At 41.3% G+C, this 12559-nt stretch overlaps 1 protein-coding gene across 7 annotated transcripts in view; it reads left to right on the plus strand.

Moving 5' to 3' along the window:
* Window positions 1-5307: 5307 nt before the first annotated feature.
* TTC12 (tetratricopeptide repeat domain 12) overlaps window positions 5308-12559 on the plus strand; it is a 44727-nt gene continuing 37475 nt past the window's right edge. For 4 of the 7 annotated variants that reach the window (XM_079954690.1, XM_079954694.1, XM_079954693.1 and 1 more), the window contains exons 1-2: window positions 5308-5460; window positions 6961-7045. In XM_079954690.1, coding sequence (XP_079810816.1) covers window positions 6985-7045 — 61 coding nt within the window. In that variant the 5' untranslated portion in view covers window positions 5308-5460; window positions 6961-6984. Of the gene's footprint in view, window positions 5533-6960; window positions 7046-12559 lie in introns of all 7 variants that reach the window. The other 3 variants (XM_079954692.1, XM_079954691.1, XM_079954695.1) reach the window with 3 other exon arrangements.

Here is a 12559-nt window from a genome sequence, read left to right on the forward strand (position 1 = left end):
TGACGATTAGGTCCAATCATGACTGACTCGGGTTGCGGCGCTCATCTCGCTTTATTGGCCGAGGGAGCCGGCGTACAGCTTCTGGGTCATGTGGCCAGCATGACTAAGCCACTTCTGGCGAACCAGAGCAGTGCACAGAAACGCCGTTTACCTTCCCGCCAGAGAAGGTATCTACTTGCACTTTGACATGCTTTCGAACTGCTAGGTTGGCAGGAGCTGGGACTGAGCAACGGGAGCTCACCCCGTCGCAGGGATTCGAACCGCCAACCTTCTGATCGGCAAGTCCTAGGCTCTGTGGTTTAACCCACAGCGCCACCCGCGTCAGTACACCTCAGTAAAATTGGCTGTATCAGGCCAGTGGCCCATCTAGTCCAGCATCCTGTTCTTAGCCAACAAGCAACAGCATTTCCCCCAATTATGTTTCTCAGGAACATGCATCCAGAAGTTTACACCCTCTGTTAATAGAAACAGTACACAGCCATCATGAGTAGTAACTATTGATACCCCCATTCTCCCTGAATTTGTCTAAACCTATCCAAAGAGGCTTTAATGGATGGTACCCAGCTCTTCCTCACTGTCTCACCTGAGTGGTACATGCCCTGGTTATCTCCCGCTTGGACTACTGCAATGCGCTCTATGTGGGGCTCCCTTTGAAGGTGACTCAGAAACTACAACTAATCCAGAATGCGGCTGCTAGACTGGTGACTGGGAGTGGCTGCCAGGACCATATAACACCAGTCCTAAAGGATCTACATTGGCTCCCAGTACATTTCCAAGCACAATTCAAAGTGTTGGCACTGGCCTTTAAACCCCTAAATGGCCTTGGCCTGTGTACTTGAAGGAGCATCTTTGGCCCCCATCATTCAGCCCGGACACTGAAGTCCAGCTCCGAGGGTCTTCTGGTGGTTCCCTCAATGCAAGAAGCAAAGTTACAGGAAACCAGGCAGAGGGCCTTCTCAGTAGTGGCACCTGCCCTGTGGAATGCCCTCCCACCAGATGTCAAGGAAATAAGGAACTGAACAACCTTTGGAAGACATTTGAAGGCAGCCCTGTATGGGGAAGTTTTTAAGGTTTAATGTTTTATTATGTTTTTGCATATGCTGGAAGACACCCAGAGTGGCTGGGGTACCCAGTCAGATGGGTGGAGTATAAATAATAAAATTGTTGTTGTTTTTAATAGAGTCCAATTTCTTCTGCACCACTTTTATATTTCTGATTTGCACAAAAGAACTAATTGCTAACAACAACATTTCACACTTCAACACCTTCTCTCTAAAGGGACTTTGGTGGAATGCCCATTTTGCTGATGGGCAAACCAAGGCCATGTTGAATTATTAAACCAGAAAATTAGCAGTGACCCATATGCTTTTAGCCAAGGCAAATGGAGAGGAATCAGAGCTCATTATTGCTTCTTCATGCAAGGAAAGGTTACCGATGCTGAAAAAATCTCTCTTCCAGTTTTCTGGGCGAATGTGTGAATTACATTATTGAATGTGATATAATTTTGAGTTTAGGTTCCAGTTCAGCGCACGAAGAAAGTACAAAAGGGTGCACTATAGTGCTGATACGCCTGCTTGATTTTCTAGATTTAATACACAGCAAACTGGAAGTAAATGTGAATCATTATCTTTTGACAGAGAATGATGGTTTTGCTTTGCAATATCAATTGAATGCTCGTGGGCAAAGATTCTGCCCTAGTAGCTGTTGAAAATTCTTGATTAGATGTTTGGTGGTGACGGTTTCCCATCTTCGCTGTAGATCTTTGCCTCTTTCCTAATCTCCCTTGTCATATATATTTTCCTATTTGAGAATGCCATTAAAAAGCCTGGCTCTTTAAGAAGCAGAAACTGTTGCCTTTCCCTCTGTAAGTGAACGGGGAATGGAGATGAAGTAATTTTACTGGAGGTTTATGAAACAGACCAATATTATAACGATGATGACAACAACCTGAAAGAATCTACTGCAGAGATTTAATGACTGGCCCTGGGAATACCAGAGGCAGCCCATTGCCATGATATTGCTTTAATGACATGATATTGCATAAAGATAACTGTCATTATGTATTAATCTCATCTGGGAAGAAAACTATGCACTGTTCTGCAAATATTGAGGAAAATTCTGCAGGCAGTCTTTTTTTGTTTTTTTGCTGCTAAAGAGGGGATAAGGTCCGTATAGTTAAAGCTATGGTTTTCCCACTAGTGATGTATAGAAGTGAGAGCTGGGCCATAAAGAAGGCTGATCGCTAAAGAATTGCTGCTTTTGAATTATAGTGCTGGAGGAGACTCTTGAGAGTCCCATGGACTGCAAGAAGATCAAACCTATCCATTCTTAAGGAAATCAGCCCTGAGTGCTCATTGGAAGGACAGATCCTGAAGCTGAGGCTCCAGTACTTTGGCCACTTTGAGAAGAGAAGACTCCCTGGAAAAGACTCTGATGTTGGGAAAGATTGAGGGCAGAAGGAGAAGGGGACGACAGGGGCAAGATGATTGGACAGTGTTCTTAAAGCTACCAGCATGAGTTTGACCAAACTGCGGGAGGCAGTGGAAGACAGGAGTGCCTGGCGTGCTCTGGTCCATGGGGTCACGAAGAGTCGGACACAACTAAACAACAACAAAGAGGGGATGGAAATAGTTGACCACAGCAGAACAGATAATAGGGAAGAGTCTTCCCATCTTAGCAATTGTCACTGAGAGCTACTCTGGTGGACCTTATAGATCAGGTATAACCCAAAGAGGGGCAAAAACAACTATCTCTGACCATTGGCCATGCTGGCTGGGGCTGATGGGATCTGGAGTTCAAAACTATTGTAGGGCACCACGTTGGTTACCCCTGTTCTGGAATCTGTGACAATTGTATGAAAATCAATATACTTACATGAGTGACTAATACAGTCAAACCTCGAGCTGAATGTGCTTCGGGTTGAGCGTGTTCGAGTTGCGCTCTGCGGCAACCCAGAAGTAACGAAGCATGTTACTTCTGGGTTTTGCTGCTCACGCATGTGCAGACGTTCAAATTGACATCACTTGCGTGTGCGGAAGCGGTGAAATGCGACCCAGGCATGCGCAGATGTGCCGTCGCGTCTTGCATTCCGTTCAGGATGCGAACAGGGCTCTGGAACGGATCCCGTTCGCATCCCAAGGTACCACTGTAATCAGTTTTACACAGAGAAGGAAGGAAGGAAGGAAGGGATGGTGGTGAGCTGCTGTGGTGTAGTGACTGGTGTCTCAAGTCTAGCACCTGGGAGTCTTGGGTTTAAATCCCCACTTAGCCATGAAGCTCACTGGATGACCTTAGGCCAGCCATTTTCTGCCTAACCTACCTCACAGGGTGCTTGTGAGGATAAAAACCGGAAGGGGGAGAACTGTGTATGCCACTGTCAAACTCGTTGTAGGGAAGCTGGGATATAAATGCAATTGTAAGATGACATATCGTATCTCCCACCTGTGTAAATGGCTATATACTGGACAAATTGAAACTCCCATTATCAAAGTAGTTAGAATGGGGAGAAAGCATATTTGCTAGTGGAACTCTATTGTCTTCTTTCTGTGCAGCGGCAAGGACGTTGATTTTGAAACGTTGGCACACAGATTGAGTTATTGGGGGCAGCAGAGAGTTGGTGCCATTTAGTGTTTGATGCACAGAGCATCCAACTTGGAGGTGGGAGGTCCAGGTTCATATTCTTGCTCATATGTAAAGCTATCTCTGAGCCTTAAATTACAACCCTCCTGCCCCAAGTCCTATGGTCATTCTCTGAAGCCCTTCTCCAAATCTAACCCCTCAACCCCAAATGAATCACGTGATATCCAGAAATCGGCCTCTCTGCCCAAGGAGGCTTGACAGGTGTCATCTTGGTTTTGTTTTCAGCAACAATGCCGTTTTAATTATCTATTTTTAATTCATCAGCTGTGCTGTGGCATCTTATGCATGCTTACTTGGTAATAAATCCCAATGTGTTCACACAAGAAAAGGGTGTGTAAGAATGCAGCTTTAGTGAGCACTCTGCTGACTGCTGTTTTATTATGTTGCATTACTATTGCTGTTTGGTTTTATTGTATTTTTAATACTTTAATTCTGATTGCTCAGAGACCCTTCCTGGCTTACCTGTTGAAGAGCATCAGCGTGAGAGGTTTTCAAAATACCAGAAATCTACCTCACAGGATTGTTGTGGAAGTAAAATAGCAAGGAGGTGGGGGGCAGGGAAGTGGGAACACCACCCTGAACTTCTTAAAGGAAAAGCAAGATAAATATGTGTAGTAATAGGGAACAGCAGACAGGGCCTTTTTGGTGGCTGCACCTCAACTGTGAAGAGGCCTCCCTTGGGAAGCCAGCCAGGCAACTGCTCTGCACTTTTCCTGTTGTTTCGGTGTAGGTTGTGATTCTGCTGTCTGCTCTCACATGGTAGCATTTTAATGCTTTCTGGTGGTTTTTTTGTTTTACTTGGTTTCATCAAAATTGCAACTGCACCCGGGGTCCTGTTGAAGAATGGTATAAATCACATATATAAATAAAACCTACTAAGATGAGCATATTTAAAGCAACAAACATATCTAATGTAACACATTTGGAGGGATACACTAAATCCACCAGGACTTGGTGAGAATGGAGTGTTTCTAGATCAGTGTTTTTTTCCTGGATTTTTTTGTATATAATTTTTATTAAATTTTCTGTTTTACAATTTAAAATACTCATTTTTACACCCTTAAGATATCAGTGACTTCCCTTCTTCTTTTTCCATGGTTCATTTTACATATAATAAATCCTGGCATATTTTACCAAAAAAAAAAAAAAAAAATTCCATTCAGTATTCCATTATTGCATCCAGCAAAACATAGCTGTCAACGTTTCCCTTTTTTAAAGGAAATTCCCTTATTCCGAATAGGATTCCTCGCAAGAAAAGGGAAAAGTTGACAGCTATGCAGCAAAACTTATTTACACTGTTGGCTTTATCCTAATGCTGCCAGCGTTTTCAGCTGTACATAATTACTTCCCATATATTCAATAAACGTTTTCCAATCTTTCTATGTCAGTGTTTCTATTACAGGGACTACACGGAAGCTTAAAACCTCCTTGCTTGCCTATAAACTTCTATAGGTGAAATGCCGTCGGACGTTGTGCTTTTACTAGCAGTCTCAGCTGCAAGAGCGTGAGCCTTAGCAGGAGAACGTGAGAATCCCTTTCGAGCAACCCGTGTTTAGACATCACAGCGCTGAGGTACAAACAGGCGGGAGAGACTTGTCTCCGCCCACAGGCGCGCGGCTCTTCCCTCGCCTCCTCTGAGGCGCCAACGCCTTCTCCTTTCCCCTTGGGCTCTTTTGCATAGCCACGCCTCTCCGCTCTCGGGGCTGCGCGCTGGGCCGCCATCTTGGACTCCTCGGCGGGGGCAGCGCGGTTACCATGGAGACCGCCGGGACGCGGCGCGGCCTGTGAAGGAACCCAAAGCCCGACTCAAGTCCGTCCCTGGTATTTGCTCCTAATTTCAAGACTTTCATCACTTTTCCTAACCGAAAATAGTAATTCCCGAGTCCTCCCCAGGTATTCTGGGGAAATAGGGACTTGACTTCGGTCCATCTAGCTCAGTATGGTCCGCACTGACTGGCAGCGGCTCTCCAGGATTTCAAGGCAGCTCTAAGGGGAGATGTCGGAGCCTGTCTTCAGATCTGTGTACAGGATTTTTGACTGGGGGGGGAGGTGGTTGGGCAAAAAGTTGTTGAGCTTTTTTTGTGGGTGGGTGGGTGGGGGGAGATCGCACCAAAAATTGAGTTTTTGGGGAGATCCCAGATCATGAACATTTTCTTTTAAATGTAAAGAAAAATAAAAATAAACCCAGTGGTCAGTCATCTTTTTGAGGGGCAGGCTTTTGTTGGGGGGGGGCAGAACCTCAGTTTCAAGATTTATACGCAATTTATACACTGTGTGTGTGTGTAGTCATTGCTTTTTTTCTGGGGGGACGCAGGGGTACACATACCCCCTAAACATTTTGTGAATCTTTGTACTTTTGTCCATTTACTGTATTTATTTTCCCCTATTTAAACTATAAAATGGTGATTTTCTTGAGTCAAAATGAGAGTACCCCTAAACATTTTTAAAAGAAAAAAGCACTGTATATTGTAATTTATACACTATGGAGTGTGTAGCCAGAATCCAACTGGTGCAGCTTAAGCTCCCACCACCCTAGTGGAAGTATGGATATATATATAAAACTTCCCCTGTTGCTCTTCAGCTTGCCATGCAATCTGTAAAAGCAACAGATGCCAACAACAGAGAGAGGGGGGGGGGGTCCCACCTGTTCTGCCCCCACAAGGGTCAGTTTATTTAGTGATAGCAAATCTGTGTATTAGTATTAGGTAGAAGGAATAACCATGCTAACCCCTTTAAGAAAAAATAGTGCTCCCCCTTTTAGATCTCTCCCATCCCCCAGTTTGTCTGCAGCAAGGCAAGACCCTAGAAAGTGACTTCTTCTTTCTTATCCTTGGCACTGCCCTGTAAATAGCATCTCGTCCTTCCCTCGTCCTTGAAACTACACCCATTCTTGGATGCTCTCAGCATCTTCTTTGTCTTCTTCCCTCCAGCTATTCTCACAGTTCCAGCTTTGCCCTGGATTGGCTTTGGAACACCAGAAATTAGATTTCCCCATCCACCCTTTTTTGCAATACTAAAAGTGTTTCTTCTACAAGGGCCTTTAGTAGAAGGTTTTACACTATTGGGACATAAATAGTTTTGTTAGATAGTAGTACTGAGGATTAGTGAGCTCTAGCCCTGCCTCATAAGTGTCCCAAGTAAAAGCCATGGTAGTAAATCTGCTTTGCATGTCTGCAGCATAGGCAGAACTCAAAATTAGCATAACATAAATTACTGTTAGCCATTTCTAATGAACCCATGAAACAACCACAAGGTGGCAAGCTTTAGACATTATGAAATAGTTTGAGATGTTTTATAATTTTTCCTCTTCTTTTCATACAGATTGTTTCAGTATTTGGGGTCAAGATGTCTAAAGAGCAGGAAGAACAGGATTTGCAGAAATTCCTTAGAGATGTGGATGAAGTTAGTAAGTCAACCATAAGTTTGTTTGAACAGTACCTTGCATGAGCTGAGCATGTCCCAGTCAGTCAGCAGCACCTGATTTTTCACTACAGCATCCTTTGGTGCAATTATAGGGAGGTTCTCCTTCTTTCCTAGTGAAGTACCCCGCTCAGCTAAAGCAGGAGAAATTGAAATTACCGCTGAGCCAATTTTTCTTGAGCTCCACAGTAAACATATTTACACTGCCTTTTTAAACAACCCCCAAGTGTTTGAGAGTGGTTTGACCCTCTTAACTTTGCCTTTCAGCTTCCTTTTTACCAATCCCCTCATTTTGGGGAAGTTGCCTCTTTTGAAATCGAATGTGATTGTGTTTGATTTTCTTGGCAATTGGCCCTGTGCATGTGGTTGCTTTACCTTTCTTTCTGTGAAACAATAATAAATGGCCCATTAGTGTTCTACACCTGAGGCAGCTGATGGCAAGAAGAAATGACTTTCACTACACAGGGATTTCAACCTGGATTTTATAAGAGGAATACAGGAAGCTGCCTTGTATCAGGTCTGACTGCCCATCTAAGTCCAACATTCTCTACTCTGACTCTCCAGTGCCTCAGAAAGAAAGAATTCCCATTAACTAACTGATTATTTAGATCGGAGTTGCCAGAGATTGAGCCTGGGTCATTGTGCAGGCAATACGTGTTCTCTAGCATTCTGCTGTGATCCTTTCTTAAACTCAGTACTTTATCCTCTTTGCTGTACTGACTGATTTGCTGAATTACACCTACGATGAAATGAAGCGTTTATACCACACCTTTCATCTGTGGTACAGCACACAGAGTTCTCAGTGGGTCCCTATGCTGGGACTGACCAGCCCCAGAATTGCTTAACTTTGATGAGGTTGCTGCTACATGTGCTTTCAGATCATGCCCTGAGTAATGAATCCAGTGCCACCTTTCAGAATAACATCTGTCAGGAAATGAAAATTCTGTGCCACTTAACGGGCTAACATTGTTGGTCCCTTTGAAATTAGTCACTTGTGATGAAGCTGCAGCTCCTCTTGACCACTGGACAGCACCAGAACCATCAGCTTGCATGGATTTTAAAATCAAGAGTTGTAAAACACTTTATTTAGACAACACTTTTCCAGCCATTATCTGACCATTCAGGTAGTATGTTGCAGTTTACCCTGAACACCTTCCTAAAAGAATTAAGAAGCATAGGAAAGACATCTTGAAAGCACCGAGATAGTGAAAGAAGCGGATGATTTATTAGAACAACTCTTTATAGTAATAGTGTTCAGAGATGCAAAGATTTGATCACCAGACTACACAGCATTACAGCTATATCTGACAAGTTCTGCTGTCGGTAATCCTTTGATTTACTTGTTCTCTGTGTTGCAAAAATTGCCTTAAAAATTTATGCTAGCAACTGCTCTCATGACAATCAATAATTTAAAAGCCTCCTAGTTTGGCTTTTTTTTTTTTTAATGCTTATGAGACTATGAGCTTGACAGCTCATTCCATACAATAATCTTGGTAACTCTTTGTAAACATTATTTTATTTACAGTTTCAAAATCTTTTTGAGTTAGATAATATGAACCCTGAGATTTGGAAAAAGAGCACAGAGCTTTATAGAAATATGCATAGCAAATAGTATTTGGTGACAAGCAATGCGGTACGACAATAAATAACCCACCTTCCCGCATGGAAGAAGGGGAAGGATGACTAATGCAAAACACTCCTACCCTCATTTGAAAAACTGTGTATCAGTAGTATAAAAATGAGATTCTTTGAATGTTATTTATATCCTGTCTCAGTTGCTAAAATGCTGTTCACTTTGGCTAGCCTTTGGTTTATTGTACCTAGCACACTATCACATAAAATCTCTAGCTCTGTGATATAAAAACTGCCCTATTCTGCTTCTTCTTTTCTTCCTCTTTTCCTTGTCTTGTCCTAAGGGAACTACTACTTAATACAGGTTTTATATTTCGAAAATAAATGTTTTTCTCCCCAGTTTTTCCCCATGGTGTTATCAGTGTCGAAAAACTGAAGCCTTATCAGAGTGACACATCTGTAATCTAATTAATTTTCTGCTCCAGCTTCTCCTCACACACTTTTAAACAAAATGAGGGAGAAGATAAAGGTACAAATACAGTGATTATGCCACCATTTTGTAATGAAAAGATTACTGAAAGCTGTTCAAGGATATAATATGGAAATAAAAAACCTATATTCATCATTTATGTAGCCCACTAGTATATAGTGATTCTCACATAACTTTCCACTCCAAACATCAGACTGAAATATATTTACAATTTCGTAAACTGCTACACATGGATGGTTCACTGGGTGACTTAATTCACTGGGTTAAGATTCAAATACGTATTATTTTAAGAAATGCCTTTGTAAAAGCAGAAAGGAATTGTCAGTCATTGTGATGTATTTATTGTTCTAATATTGTTTGACCCGTATCTAATCAGCTTCAAATTTTGTCTGAATGTTTCTTTGCTGTTTCATGCAGCATAAGCTAAATTGTTCAAAATTGCCAATCCCATAATTTGCTGTACAATTCTCTATAAGTCCTAGGTATTTGATTTATTTCCCAGTGCTTTGGAAAAACAATTCTAGTTGTTACAATCATATACAGTGGTACCTCGGGTTAAGTACTTAATTTGTTCCGGAGGTCCGTTCTTAACCTGAAACGGTTCTTAACCTGAAGCACCAGTTTAGCTAATGGGGCCTCCCGCTGCCGCCGCAGCACGATTTCTGTTCTCATCCTGAAGCAAAGTTCTTAACCTGAGGTACTATTCCTGGGTTAGCGGAGTCTGTAATCTGAAGCGTATGTAACCTGAAGCGTATGTAACCCGAGGTACCACTGTAAAAGAGGAGAATCGCCTTATCCTTTGTCATCTGTCCTTTACTGTATGACAGCATCCTGTGCACTCCCATGGCTGGTTTGTAAAGCTGTGTACACACCATGTTAGCCCCAGTACACATCTATCCTGTACTTTTTTTGAGGTACTATGCATTTTCATCCTTTTCTCCCCAAATCAACTCCACTGTTTCAATTTGAAACTTAAGCCACGTGAAGACATCCATACCCCCTCTCTGCCCACTGGTGTGGACAGACAGCAGGTGACATGGAATCACATGTACACATCGTACTGATGTGTACAATTGAGGCATCTAATCATAAGCCTGCATTTTTATTGAGGCTTGATCAGGGCCTGTATTTTAAAATGAGCTTAAAGATCTTCAAATGTTTCATGCCAGGCAGAAGAGCAGCTGCCTAAGAACCTTGGCAAGATGTTTATTCTCCTGGATAAGGGGGCCCCCTGATTTATAGCAGAAAACAATTCTCTTTTTTTTTTGCTTTAAATTTTTATTATAAAATTTTTCATGAAAAACTCCAGTCATATCAATTTACACATCACATATTTTAGCTTATTGGACCTCCCTCAACTTCTCTGACAATCATTCGTAATTCAAGTCCTATCTTCACATTCCTTAATTTTAATATTGCCATTAAACACTATATTTCTGACCTTATTTGCTTACTAACAATATTCCTTGTATTTTCACAAAGCTTCTTTAAAGCACACTAGCGTTGTACAGTCCTCACAAACAGTTTTCAAATACTCCGTAAATTTTCCCCAGTCCTCAAAGAACCTGTAATCCTTTTGGAATCTGATTTTCCCAGTTAGTTTATCCAGTTCTGCATAGTCTGTTAATTTTGCCCTCCATTCTTCCAGAGTCGGTACTTCTTCTTGTTTCCATTTTTGGGCCAACAGTATTCTTGCTGCGGTGATTGCATACTGAAAAAGTTTACAGTCTCTCCTATTTATGTCCATTCTTGTTATTCCCAGCAAAAAGATTTCTGGTTTCTTAACAAAGCTATATTTTAGCATTTTCTTTAATTCATTATATATCATCTCCCAGAACCCCCTTACTTTCTTACAATCCCACCACATATGCATGAATGTACCTTCTTTCTCCTTGCATCTCCAACATTTGTTACAGGTTTTGTACATTTTTGCTAATTTTACTGGTGTCATATACCACCTATATACCATCTTCATAACATTTTCTTTCAATGTGATACATGCTGTAAACTTCAGGTTTTCATTCCATATTCTTTGCCAATCATCTATTTCTATGTTATATCCTAAGTCTTTGGCCCATTGAATCATAACCACTTTTACTTCCTCGTCCATTGTATGCCATTCCAACAGAATTTTATACATTTTGGAAATTATCTTACAATCATTATTAACAATTTCTGTTTGAAATTTTGAGTCTTTTTCTTTGTACCCTTTTTCTTTCACATCCTTTTTAAACATTTCACTTATTTGATAGTAGTGCAACCAATCATAAACATGTTCCCTTACTTGTTCGTATGGTTTTAATCTCCACTTCCCCCCTTCCTTCACCACCAAGTCTCCATAGGTGATCCAGTCACTTCTCATATTAACTTTTTTGACACCTATAACCTCTAATGGGGATAACCAATGTGGGACCCCCATTTCTAATATATTTTTGTATCTGTCCCAAACTTCCAATAGCGATCTCCGGAAGATATGATTTTCAAATGATTTATAACCCTTTTTCTTTTCTTTCCAAAGGTGCGCGTGCCATCCAAATCTGTTGTCAAATCCTTCCAAATCCAGGAGCTTCGTATTTTTAAGTTTAATCCATTCTTTTAACCAGCAAAGACATGATGCTTCATAATACAACTTCAAATCTGGCAGGGCAAAGCCTCCTCTTTCTTTTGCATCTGTTAATAATTTATATTTGATTCTCGGCTTTTTGCCCTGCCAGACATATCTTGAAATCATCCTTTGCCAATCTTTAAAGATCGCCGCTCCTTTTAGTATTGGTATCATCTGGAATAAAAATAACATCTTTGGTAGCACTAACATCTTAATCATTGAGATTCTTCCCCAGAGGGATAGTTTTAGTCTTCTCCATACTTCCAGATCCTTCTTAATTCCATTCCACACCGGGACATAGTTATTTTGGAACAGATCAATATTTTTTGGAGTTAACCATATTCCCAAATATTTCACCTTTTTGGCAATTTCAATACCCGTTTGCTGTTGCAATACTTCCATCGTTGTTTTTTCCATATTTTTGGCTATAATTTTGGTTTTCTTCCTGTTTATTATAAAACCTGCCACCTCTCCAAATTTTTCAATTTCCTCCAGTATCTCGGCTGCAGTCTCCATCGGTTCTTCCACCATCAAAACTAAGTCGTCGGCAAAGGCTTTAACTTTATATTGGTTTTGGCCTATTGTCACCCCCTTTATACTTTCATTTTTCCTTATTGAATCTAAAAAGACCTCAAGGACCATTATGAATAATAATGGTGATAGCGGGCAACCCTGTCTGGTACCTTTAGAAATTTTGATTTCTTCTGTTATCATATTGTTCACTATCAACTTCGCTTTTTGCTCCGTATATATTGCCTTTATTCCATTAAAGAAATCATTCCCCATTTCCCTCTGTTCAATATTTTTCAACATAAAGTCCCATGATACGTTAT

The sequence above is a fragment of the Podarcis cretensis genome (genome assembly GCF_951804945.1).
Source record: "Podarcis cretensis genome assembly, chromosome: 15".
Classification (NCBI taxonomy): domain Eukaryota; kingdom Metazoa; phylum Chordata; class Lepidosauria; order Squamata; family Lacertidae; genus Podarcis; species Podarcis cretensis.